Source organism: Halichoeres trimaculatus, unplaced genomic scaffold (genome assembly GCF_033239565.1).
Source record: "Halichoeres trimaculatus isolate MK-OKI-2021-1 unplaced genomic scaffold, fHalTri1.1 fHalTri1_scaffold_3, whole genome shotgun sequence".
In the NCBI taxonomy this organism is placed as follows: Eukaryota; Metazoa; Chordata; class Actinopteri; order Labriformes; family Labridae; genus Halichoeres; species Halichoeres trimaculatus.
In genome coordinates this window covers 6,831,155-6,843,819 of record NW_027437181.1, presented here as the reverse complement: position 1 = coordinate 6,843,819, position 12,665 = coordinate 6,831,155, and the positions used below count along the sequence as shown (strand labels likewise).

At 42.7% G+C, this 12,665-nt stretch overlaps 1 protein-coding gene across 4 annotated transcripts in view; it reads left to right on the top strand.

Annotated features, from left to right (window-relative positions):
• The first annotated feature begins 2,862 nt into the window (after positions 1-2,862).
• herc1 (HECT and RLD domain containing E3 ubiquitin protein ligase family member 1) overlaps positions 2,863-12,665 on the top strand; it is a 67,392-nt gene continuing 57,589 nt past the window's right edge. For all 4 annotated transcript variants that reach the window (XM_074665692.1, XM_074665691.1, XM_074665690.1 and 1 more), the window contains exons 1-7: positions 2,863-3,047; positions 7,452-8,428; positions 8,556-8,651; positions 8,740-8,934; positions 11,452-11,763; positions 11,946-12,042; positions 12,423-12,566. In XM_074665692.1, the coding sequence (XP_074521793.1) occupies positions 7,478-8,428; positions 8,556-8,651; positions 8,740-8,934; positions 11,452-11,763; positions 11,946-12,042; positions 12,423-12,566 (1,795 nt within the window). In that variant the 5' untranslated portion in view covers positions 2,863-3,047; positions 7,452-7,477. The remainder of the gene's footprint in view (positions 3,048-7,451; positions 8,429-8,555; positions 8,652-8,739; positions 8,935-11,451; positions 11,764-11,945; positions 12,043-12,422; positions 12,567-12,665) is intronic.

Below are 12,665 nucleotides of genomic sequence, written 5' to 3'. Positions count from 1 at the left end.
GAGGTGGAAAATCTCATCGTCTGTCCCCTCAGATAAACATTACAACTGTCTCATGAAGAAGACATCAATCTGTCAGGTTTGATTCAGCTTCAGAGGAGTGTGCAGTGGAGAAACTGAGCTGAAGATTATCTGCAGGGTAAATGAAGCAAAAGGCTCAACAAATGGTGACGCAAACACCTCATTGATCAGGGAGGTGGAGTAACAGCTCTGTGTTAATAAATGCTCAAAGGAAGATCTCCACAGGAGGTGTTTGGAGAGACTTCACAACTTAGATTAACACCTGGATAACAGGAGAGAAGAAGGAAACAGTCTGACATACCTTAGATTATCTCCATGAGTAGATTTCAGTTGATTTCTAGAGATCTGGATGTTTTCTTCCTTTGATAAAAATCAGGTTTTCAAACCATGTCAAGAAGATGGGCTTATGCCTGTATCCGGATATCATGTTTGCATGCACAGGCACAGGTGATCACAACTCATATCCCCACAGATGTAGAAGTATAAACACAGAAACAAATTAACAACACTGTGAAATAACCAGGCTGTGCTGCGTGTGTAAATGAAAACTTTGACTTTTTAGTCAAATTTCATCAAAGTAACTCTGATTGAACTTAACGTTTTAATACTCTTTACTCTTCTAGTAGAAAGTGAAGTCAGGGCACACAATCACTAAGGAAGAGAAAGACAGGAAGTATCACTACACTTTAAATACTTGGGGGAAAATACAACAAAATAAAATAGGAAGAAATGAAAACTGTCTGAAGAAAAAAAACACAGACAATCACACAGGAAGTGGAGAGAACACAAGAGGGAAGACCAGAGATGGAGGCACAATAATCGATATGATATCTAAAAAAGACAACACCAGGAAAAATGACACTAAGACATGAGGTAAATAAGACTGAAGGCCACAGACACTAGAAAAAAACAGGAATTTAAAAGAAGAATTACCAAAAAGGAAGAAAAAAATGGACAGAAATATTATTCATGTCAACATATTTTCCCATTTAGACACTGACTCTTACTTGGCAAGCTTTTAAACTTACAGGAATAAGAAGTGAACATGTACGTCCTCTGATATCATGCTGGGTTTGGCTGCTGTGTGTCTGCACAGCAGAGATAAAACAGTCTGGCATTACATTCTCACTCTCCTTCAACACAGTGAAAACTCACATTACTTCACTTTAATGATAGTTTGAAAATAAAGCAAATGTTTCTATTATTTCACCCGCTGCTGAACATCACTGTAACAGCTCTATGTTGTCCGTCTTTGACATTTGAAAACCCGCAATATGTGTAATGAGGATTTTCAGGGTATTATAAATGACATTTAACACAGAAATGTCAGTATTGATCACCTCCTGCTGCACACACACACACACACACACACACACACACACACACACACACACACATGCAGTGTTAAACCACTGTGGGGGGGAGGTTGGGGGGCTGTGAATGACAGTGTAAAGAAACCCTGCTGCGACATGCTGACCACACACAGCTCACAAAGGGACAAAACAAACAGCACAGACACAGACAGCGATGTGTTTATGAAAAGTGGGACTCTAAAACACATCTACAGAAACAAAAAGAGTAAATACACACATTAAAGTTATGGAGAGATGTCAATAAGAAACACTGTGCACACAGGCAGGTCCCAGTTGTGGGCTGTAAACAAGCTTTTTTGTGTAGGTGTGTATGAGGTTTCTTCTGCCTCTGAAGCCAGCCTCAAGAGGACACTTGAGGAACTGCAGTTTGTGACACTGGCTCGGTTTCTCACGATCAGAATTTTCAGCTCTGTTGAAGCACAGCCTAAAAAATTTGTTTTAGCATTAATCCAACCTCTAATGCGAGAAACAAAAGATCATAGAGAAGGATTTGAAAGTGGCTGATTGAATGTCCAATCAAATTTCAGGGGTTTAATATTTGTTGAATACAAAGAATTTGACTCTGATTTTCTTCTGCAGTCTCTCAGTACAACATTAATAAACAAACAATAATATCAAAAGCTAAGAGAGAGTTCAAAATAAGTAAAAAAAACTTTTGTAAAAAGTACATATCAACATGTAGAAGCTAAAAGAAGTTAAGCTGGTTTCTCTTACTTTGCAGTGTAGATTACATTGTCACTCTGATGACGTTATTGCCCAATATCTATCCATGGGTGTGGTTGTTCTTTTTTTCTACTTATTATGTATGGTGGCGGCCGGGAATTGGATCGAAGGTAGAGCAGAATCTCAGAGCTGGGAGCTCAGATGTTGTTTTTTTTTAGATTATTTGTTTAGTTTTCATCAAGTATTATTTTCACATTTTGCTTGAATGACATATTGGCTTCACTATTTAAATGGATCACCTGACTTTTATTAAACTTTTTTTGATGTGTCACAAAAGGAAGAGCCTCACCCAGCAGCTGAACAATTGTTAGACAGCCCCAACACAACATATATTGCAATGTAAAATGACATCGAGAAAATGTGCACAAACTAGTTGTATGTATTTGAAATGGTTTAGTCTGATGCTGTAGCTGTTAAACAAGATACATCTTTGTCTCGCAAAAACAATATTTATTTATTTGTTTATTTATTTTTAACCTTGTTTGAATATTGAATTAAATATACTGAACTCTGTCCTTTTCGGGCCTCCATACACAGTGGAAACTATGCAGTAAATACAGTAAACACCCTGAAGGGTTGTCATATTTGGTATTACAAAATAACTTTGTACTGTACTCTTTTTTTAAGATTCTGTGTAAAAACTTGGCCGTCTCTGAAACACATAGAGACAGACAGGCAGACAGACAGGCAGGTGTAACGTCACCGCGGGGCCGGGGCTCGGAGAGGGGCTGGGTCTGCTGGGCTGAGCTCAGTGAAGGTAACGGAGAGGCGGGCGGAGACATGGAGACCCATGCATGTCTCTGTCTCCTTTCATAGTAACACAATCAAAGCGTCCTCAGCTGCTCGGCTCTATGAGATGAAGCACAGTGAGGTTCTTTAATAAGCACAACGAGAAGAGGAAGAAGAGGAGTAGGAGGCCGCTGACAGTTTGTGGTGAGCTTTTTATTCAGCTAACGTTTGAAACTGCAGCTAACAGGCTAACCTGCTATGATACAGCAGATAAGCCAAATAGCTCTAACGGTTCAGATCTGCGCTTTTTAGACAGACATGCACCATGTTATGTGTGCATTACGTCTTTATTACCCACCTGTCATACCTGTAGATCACTTTATTACACCTCTGTTTGGGCATTTTGGGCTTTGCCATCTGAGTGACGTTAGGAAAGTTAGCTAGTGTTAGCTAATATAAACAGTAGCGGTGTCCTGACGAGTTTGGCTGCCTTGTTGAAACGCTCCCCTACGGTTTCCATTTCCAGTTGTTCTTAATAGAGAAAACGCTTTATTTTATTTATAACCAGGTATTTATTCACATGCTCCGGTGCAGGAGGGGATGGGTGTCTTGGAAGAATAGGGTGGGGATAGTTTCGGACTCTAATAAATAAGCGTGTTATTCAATATGCAGGAGAAGTGGTCTTTTTAGATAAGTACGACTCAACAAATCCAGCTACAGTACTGTATCAATAGTGATTGGCCGAGAAACTTTAAAGCACATAGTTTAACTACTTGTTATAGATTATTCTGTTTTAGAAAAATGGGCAAAGCAAAATGATAAACGAATTTCAAAACGTTGCAAAACTAGGTTGCTTTAATTTATGGGCGTGGTGAAAACGGTCCAGATTGTAGCAGTGCGCAGGCGCATACCAAAAAAGAGCCGCTTAGTCGCAGATCTCGATAGGTAGCAGTATCTGACAGAACACCTACAGTTGACAGCGTCTTTTTGGTTTGTTTCGAAACAAACTGCCAAAATAAGGGTGCACCTCAAGGTCTGGGCAAGCATTGTGAATAAATGAGAGTATCATTACATGGCTGGTGTAGTGTCATATCTCTGATATAAGACAGTCCGCTGGAATATCAGTGATTTGTGAAATTGTTAGCTAGCTGCTGGTAATCACATCACAGGTTAACAGCCTCTGTAATCTGGGACTTCAGACAGTATAGTTTTTTTTACTAATTATCCCACTGATGGTAGAAAAATTTTGAAATATTTGTATTGTAACGTCAAAATAATGTCAAAAAGGGCCGTTATTGCAGCTGAGTTCTCTAATCGGCCGGCTAGGTGCTAACTGTCTCTGCTGCATTCAGGGTCCCCTCTGATGCACGGACGTCGCGTGTTTGAAAATCGTTTTTTTAGGGCATATTGTTCACGTCTAAGTTTTAAATTATAAAATGTATAAATGGCATTAAATTTGTTAGGAAATAGTGAAAGAAAAATTGTATTAGGCCAGCTTGCCGTTACTTCAAACAACGGTACTACTTAACGGTGAAACCACAAATAAACTTGGAGTACTGCAAAATGTATTATGAGCAAAGCAAGGTTTGCTATTCTGTGCTGTATTTTGAGTGTAAAACGAAGCTACGTGTGTCATTTTATTCTGTAGGAAATTCAAAGCTTAAATGTCTCGATTCAGATTTCCCATAAAGACTATTACATTTTTCGATATTTTGGTGTTACGTGAACGAATTGATCTAATCACACTGTCGTGCATGACTATAACCACATCAGAGGGACTGTCAGGCATCTAAGAGGTGAAGAGACACTTTTTTGAATAATCTGGAATCAAACAGGCACTAAAACTGAAAGCTAAAACACTGAAAGCAATTCCATTTACAGGTATCAATAGCATAGGCAGCGATGAATGTCTAAAAGCCCCTCCATAATGTTTTAGCAACTTGGCTTTCATACATATAACCACCTTATATGTGACTGATGATGCAAACCAGACTTTTAAGGCTGCAGTACTTTCACATCATTATTCTTACATGTTATGTGGTTCCTTATGATAAATATTGGCAAGGTGTGTGGAATGAGCAGCATCATAATCTCTCTAAGACTGTTTGAATTGACATAAAACATCCTGAAATGATCCTCTGTATGTCTGCCATGATAATTTGCAGTCATTTTTTCTGCTATCAGTCAGATTCACCATGACAGAATGATAGCTGTGACCTGCTTGTGGACTGTTATGTCACTTCCTGAGACTTCTGTAGCTGTTTCATGAGTTGCATGAAGCTATCATACCAATGCTGGAACGCTTTGTGCCTTAACCACGTTATATCATGTCACTGTTTCATTGTCCTCAGCACTGCATGTCAGATGTACACAGTGTTTAGGGATAAGTGTATGTCACTGTGTTTGGTATAACGTGACACAACCAGACTGACAGAGCTAGAACGTGCACATGCCTCTGCTGTACGTCTGCGGGCAGGGCAGATGCTCAATCCTGTCAATCAACCTGCAACTTACTGAGTGCTTCTTTGGTTATTTCAGGTCATGTTTGCACGTTAGACAGTTCATTTAAGGTGCTGTACCTGGAGGGGTTTGTTTCCTATAGGAAGACACAAGAGTACAGATTGTTATTCAGGAAGGATTTATCTGGAGAAGCAGCAGTGATTGTTTGATTGAACGAAATCATTTGCAAGGCTTCGTACTCAGGGAATCATTTTGACTATTTAATGCAGAAGGATGTCAATAATTTAAAATTTTTAGCTTCTAAAATGTGAGGATTTGTTCTCTTTTGGTCATTTTTGCAAACAGTTTATCACAAAGCAGGTATGCACATACAGGAAAAATGTTTTGGTGCAGGAAGAATAGAAACAGATGTAGAGTAAAAATGGAGATAGCTACTGAACAGCTACTTCAGCTGTAGCTACAAGGCAAATGAAAACAAAACCTCACAATGACTAAAAGTCTCAGAAAGGACCAACAAATCAAACTAGCAAACTATGACTTATCCTGGATGGTTTACTGCAGGGTGACGCCATTGGTTAAAATGTATTACAGGGCCAAAAGTGACAGATTTGATTCCTTTTCTCTTGCATCAAAACAGAAATTAAACATCCCAAACTTTTGATTTTAGTCTGCATAAAATAAAAGGTTAACAATGCATGCTTTGAATTTAAACAAAACAGTCTTTACAGAAATAAGGAGGCAAAACTAATGTGCAAATAGTCAAACTAAATGATAGGTTATAAGGTACATGGCAAATGAAACAACTTTGATGAGACATTGATATGAATTGTTGAAATACATTTCTGTAAACAAAAAAATGAATACCCTGCAGTCTTAGATAACTTTGGTTTGCTGACGATGGAGAGATGATGATTTGATTTTCTGTCCTTTCTTCAGTGCGTGTTAATTGTCCTCGTCTGAGTGGCCCACCTTATGTCGGGGTCAGACATTAAAAGCTCTTATTCCTGCAGTTTTATCTGGCTCATCAGGGAAACCTCTCCCTCCTTCCGGTGAATCATCTCCGCTCATATATCAAAGCTCCTGACAGCTGAGGAGCCTTAAGTCACCCCAGAAGTGCTCAGGTAGCCTCACCTCACTCAGGTGTGTTACCTAAACATGATCCTCTCACTCTGTTATACATGTTTACATCAGACCCTCATGACCGCATGTTGTGATCACGTTCTGTCTCTTCGAGAAGAAGAACTGGTCTGATCAGCTCCTGATTTAAACATCTGTCAGAGCTCACAGCAGGTGATAAGAACACTTATCGTTTCATCACTTATCGATTCTTTAAAGCAAAGTTTGGACTCACCGTGACCTGTGATTCACAGGTCAACACGTGTGTAGTGTTTACAATGAGACAGGCTGGAGTTTGTCCTCAGATGTATGGCTGAATTTCACAAATAAGAGCTGCAGACAGGTCCGCTTTTCATCTCTGAAGGTAAAAATACACTCCTAGAAAGATAAAACAGATTTAAAAACAGAAGGCCGTCTTATGTTTGATCTGAAAATGCAGACATCTTGCAGTTTTCTTGTTTCAGTGAGCAGGATTTTCAACCATTGCTGGGGTTTTAATTCTCAAAGGGGCTTGTTTAATGCAAATTTTCTTGAGAGTGATTTTTTGGAAATGTTTGAAAAATGTGTTTTGGTGTCAGTTGTTTGAGGGTTGCTGCCCAAGAAGGGTTTGTTCCATTATCTTAAGCTTCAGCCTTCACCTTGCTCTGACGTGATAAATCAAAAAACTTGCACTCGTGCTTTAATGCACAATTATTTATAACTCTGTGATGGAGGAGTACTAGCTGCTGCAGACTAACGAAACTGCAGCTGTTTGACTGATATCCATTTTGAAAATGGGAATGAACTGTTTAATAAAGTTAGTCCTGGTTATGCATGGTCAGGAATTTTAATGTAAAGCCAATATGAACATTTCATGAAGTTATAATGAGGTTTTAATTTCCCGTTGAGTTATTTTAATCAGAGGAAAGGCACTGAGCCTGACAGTGAGAGCTGTTTACAGTCATCAGGAAGCCCTCAGAGGACGAGCAGCTTCTCACATGTTGTCTGGTTTGATATTAACCCTTGTGTTCGATGTGGTCTCTCTGTCTGCAGGACTGATGGCTCCAGAGTGACATGCCATGGCTTTAATGATCCCCCCGGTGAAGCTCAAATGGCTGGAGCACCTGAACAGCTCATGGATCACAGAGGACAGCGAGTCCATCGCCACGCGGGAGGGAGTGTCCGTGCTCTACTCGAAGCTGCTGGCCAACAAAGAGGCGGTGCTGCTCCCCCAGCAGGTCCTGTGCCTGAAGGGCCCGCAGCTCCCTGACTTTGAGCGCGAGTCCCTCTCCAGCGATGAGCAGGAGCACTACCTGGACGCTCTGCTCAGCAGCCAGCTGGCTCTGGCCAAGATGGTCTGCTCCGACTCTCCCTTCGCCGCTGCGCTGCGCAAACGCGTGCTGGTGCTGCAGAGGATCTTTTACGCTCTGTCCAACAAATACCACGACAAAGGGAAGGTGAAGCAGCAGCAGCACTCTCCAGAGAACAACTCGGGCTCCGCTGACCTGCACTCCGTCAGCGAGCGGCCGCGCTCCAGCACCGACGCCCTCATCGAGATGGGGGTGCGCACTGGGCTCAGCCTCCTGTTTGCTCTGCTGCGCCAAAGCTGGATGATGCCTCCTCCGCCTGGTCCTGGAGGAGGTCCTGGGGGCAACATTAACTTATGTAACGATGTCATTCACACCGCCATCGACGTGGTCAGCTCCCTGCCGCCCCTCTCTCTAGCCAACGAGAGCAAGATCCCACCCATGGGCCTGGACTGCCTGGCCCAGGTCACCACCTTCCTGAAGGGTGTGACCATGCCAAACTCTGGGGCAGATATCTTAGGGAGGCGGCTGGCCTCAGAGCTGCTCCTGGGCCTGGCCTCTCAGAGGGGGTCTCTGCGCTACCTGCTGGAGTGGATTGAGATGGCTCTGGCTGCTTCAGCCGTGGTCAGCACAATGGAGGAGAACAAGCTGCTGCAGAACCAGGAGGGGCTGATCGGGTACGACTGCTTCATGAACATCCTCATGCAGATGAGACGCTCCCTGGTAGGTGGAATTAAACATGCTTTTATTTTGAAAGATTGCGCTACAGTCCCAAGTGTTTACTCTTAATGCAGCAATGAAGAGGGCTGTCCTGATGCTTTAAACCCTGATGTGTGTGTGGTTGTCTCAGGGCTCCTCCGCAGACCGCAGCCAGTGGCGAGAACCAACACGCACCTCTGATGGCCTGTGCTCTCTGTACGAGGCGGCGCTCTGTCTCTTCGAAGAGGTAAAACGCTAACTTATCACCTCAAAGGCTTTCACCTGCACTGGAAGGAGCCTGAGTGTGACTTTAATCCTGTCTTTTCCTCCTCCAGGTCTGCAGAATGGCGTCAGACTACTCTCGCACCTGTGTCAGTCCGGACAGCATCCAGACCGGAGAGGCTCCTGTGGTGTCTGAGACCTGTGAGGTGTACGTGTGGGGCAGCAACAGCAGCCATCAGCTGGTGGAGGGAACACAGGAGAAGATCCTACAGCCAAAGCTGGCCGCCAGCTTCGCCGATGCACAGACAGTAAGAAACACTCGACCAAAAAGATACATACTCATACAGGTCTCAGACTCTCGAAAGAAGTAAATAAAAGCACAGAATGCAGCGGTTTGGTTTGGAATGAATGCTTTTAGCTTGTTCACAGGTAAAGGACTTTAAAGTGACATTGAACAAAAAAAAGGAACAAAACCTGAAGCTGTGTTGAAAAGTCTGAGTCATTACCCTCTGAGTCAGATGCAGCCTCGTTACTATTGTTCCTTATTTTTCACAGGAATAGGATCTTAAATCAGCCTACATGAGTCTGATATCTTACACGACTCATGTTTTTATGCACCATTCTGGAAAAGGCCCTAACAAAATCCAAAAACATATTTTATTGTGAACATCATCATTGGCTGATCTTGAGACGTTGCACAACCTCATTTAAACACACCTTTCCAAAAAAATAGCACAAGATCTTCACAAGATTTCCAGGAGATCTTAACTTGACTTCCTGTAATGATGAGATCATCACATGAGGATCTCCTAACTGGTTCATGACATGTTCTGGAAGCAGGGCCTCAATCACCAAGGTTTGCAGGGGCAAATCAGAGTGAAGGGGGTTTGTGGAGCAGGGAGCCTTAAAGGGACAGCCGCTAAAACAAAGTGTGTCTGACACAGGCTTAAATAAGGGGACTCCAATCAGGGAATTGAACCAGGAAACCTCTTGCTCTGATGCAGTAATGCTAACTTCTGCACCACTGTGCAGCCATGAAAAACACATCATGCTTTGTAGTTTCTATTTGTCACTCTGCCATTGTAAAGAATGTTGCTTATTATCACAGCTCGCTCAAGAAGATGCTTAATTGATGTTTAGGACATTATATCACCACCTACTGGCCTGGCATGGGAATGCAGGCATTTAAAACCTGTTTGAGTCTGATTTTTTGGAATTACCAGCACGTGTGGACTCAACCTGATATACCTTCAAATTCTCTGGAGTTCAGGATGAGGCTGTTCACAAAATTCACGTCACTTGTTTGTCCTTCATCTAAGTGTGGACATCTAAATACTAAAGACTGCTTTGGTTTAAGATGAGTTCATACAGGGTCACAGTTTTAAACCCTCCACATTTGCAATCTGCAGTCCTTAAAGTGGGTGGCTCAGCTTCAAATCAGACGTCCCATCATCTGAATAACAGATGGGCGAGTACCAATACCAGGTATCGTAATGGGCTTATATCATCCTTAATTTAAGGAACGGTACTCGTGAAGGCTGACCGTACCAGCAGCCGATACTCAAGACACCCTCCACATTGCAGCGATTTTACACCCAAGGCAAATATGTATCAGGTCCAGTTCAGACAACATGAATGAACCAGGGAGAGCTAACATTTAACTATATTATATTGCACTTAAGTTTACTTAAAAAAAAATGACTAAAGCTCTGAGATTTGTTAGTTTTGTTTGTGCTTTTTTTTTTTTTTTAATCATAACCTCAGAGTTGTTTGCGTTTTGTTTTGGACTTAAAGTGATGCTCCAGGATGGAACAAGTTGGGTCTTATTACAAAGTTTAGGGCAGAAATTACCCCTTCAGTAGTGTTTTTGTGCAACAGAAGCCCAGGGCGCACGCACCAAACACCCCCTCCCTGCTCCTCTGCCGTTTTCCTCTGCACTCAGACGGGGCCAATTTTACTTGACCAAAAACACAAATAAACGGACTCCCATCGAAAAAATCTGATGTCAGTCTCATAATCACTCATCTTTACGTTGTTATGGCATAATTCGTCCTGGCAGACTACCTGCATTTATTTAAATCTGGCACGCCGCGTGGTCTTCTACACTAAGCAGCGAGCGTCTCGTAGCCAGCTGTGGCTCTGCAGCGGAGGTAGCGCCGTTTTACGACATGATGAGAAGTAGAGCCTTATTAAGCAGTGTTTTTGTGTGAAAGTAACGCGCTGAAAATTCTCTAAATAAAGCGTGAATGCAGACCGATATCAGATTTTTTCAGTGGGAGTCCGTTTATTTGTGTTTTGGTCAAGTAAAATATGGCCCCGTCTGAGTGCAGAGGAAACCAGCTGACGAGCAGGGAGGGGGTGTTTGGTGCGAGCGCCCTGGGCTTCTGCTGCACAAAAACACTACTGTAGGGGTAATTTCTGCCCTAAACCTTGTGATAGGACCCAACTTGTTCCCCAATATCACTTAAATGGCAGAATGATTGTGCTGCCTTTGTTCAAAATCATCCGTCACTAATTATCAAAACTTTATGTATCAAAAGTACTACTGGTATCAGTGAGTACTTGAGAGAGAGTACTCTGCTGGTATCAGTTTGAAAAAAGTGGTATTGAACATCCCTGATCTGAATAAAGGCACTGAAACTCCCCAAAGCTAGCTTCATACAAAAAAGGTTAACCCAGATTATTATAATGCTTTGTTGATTTTACCTCCAGGAGTTTTATCAAAGTATGAATTTTAGAAATTAACATTAATGCATCAATTAGTGTTAAATGTTGGGGTATTTGCAGTCTGTGACTGCTCACCTCTCCTCTTCATGTCTCTGCAGATTGAAGCAGGTCAGTACTGCACTTTTGTAATCTCCTCCGACGGCTCCGTCCGGGCCTGCGGGAAGGGGAGCTACGGCCGCCTGGGGCTCGGGGACTCCAACAACCAGTCGACCCTGAAGAAGCTGACCTTTGAGCCCCACCGCGCCATCAAGAAGGTGTCATCGTCTAAAGGCTCCGACGGCCACACGCTGGCCTTCACGACGGAGGGTGAGGTGTTCAGCTGGGGGGACGGTGATTATGGCAAACTGGGTCACGGGAACAGCTCCACTCAGAAATACCCTAAACTTATCCAGGGGCCACTGCAGGGGAAGGTAGGGCTCCACGCTGACACACACCGCTTCATCTCTAACAATCACTCTGTGTTTTCAGCCACGTGGTGAATCAACATTTTAAGACCGTCATCTCTGCTTTACTACTACTCAAATACACAAGAGAGGCTTCTTCTACCCTTGCTTAAGTTAAAACTGTGTGTGTATGTGTGTGTTTTTATCAGGTGGTGGTGTGTGTGTCTGCTGGATACAGACACAGCGCTGCGGTCAGTGAGGATGGAGAGCTGTATACGTGGGGTGAAGGGGATTTTGGACGATTAGGTAAGATGATTAAATCATTAAATATAAGTTGAGAAGGATATTTAAATACGCACTTGAACTTTTGAACAGATCCATGAAAGCCTCTGCTCTTCGTCTCTTGAGTTTTAATCTTTAGACTCATTAATTTCAAACTCTCTGCGTCTGAGGGTGTTTCCAGAATCACTCAACTAAAAAAAAAGAACTTGACTTTTATTCCTTTTGGAGGGTTTGCATGAGAATACAGTGCTGTGCATTAACACACCGTGCAATATATATGCGATTTGTACATACGATTCACTGTCAATCAAACAAGACGAGACTTGCACATCTGTGTTCTTTCACTGGGATTCTGTCTCTCATCCTGCGAACATCTCAACCTTCTCCATTATTTGGTGTTGCAGGCCACGGCGACAGCAACAGCAGAAATATTCCTACGCTGGTTAAAGACATCAGTAACGTAGGAGAGGTGTCGTGTGGAAGCTCCCACACCATCGCTCTGTCAAAGGACGGGCGCACTGTGTGGTCCTTCGGAGGAGGGGACAACGGTGCGTACATCTACTCTCCAACACGTGGAAATGTTGTGCGACATCTGTTATTTCAAAAGCAGCAGAAACTGCTGACGTTGCCCAAAGTGTATTGAAATG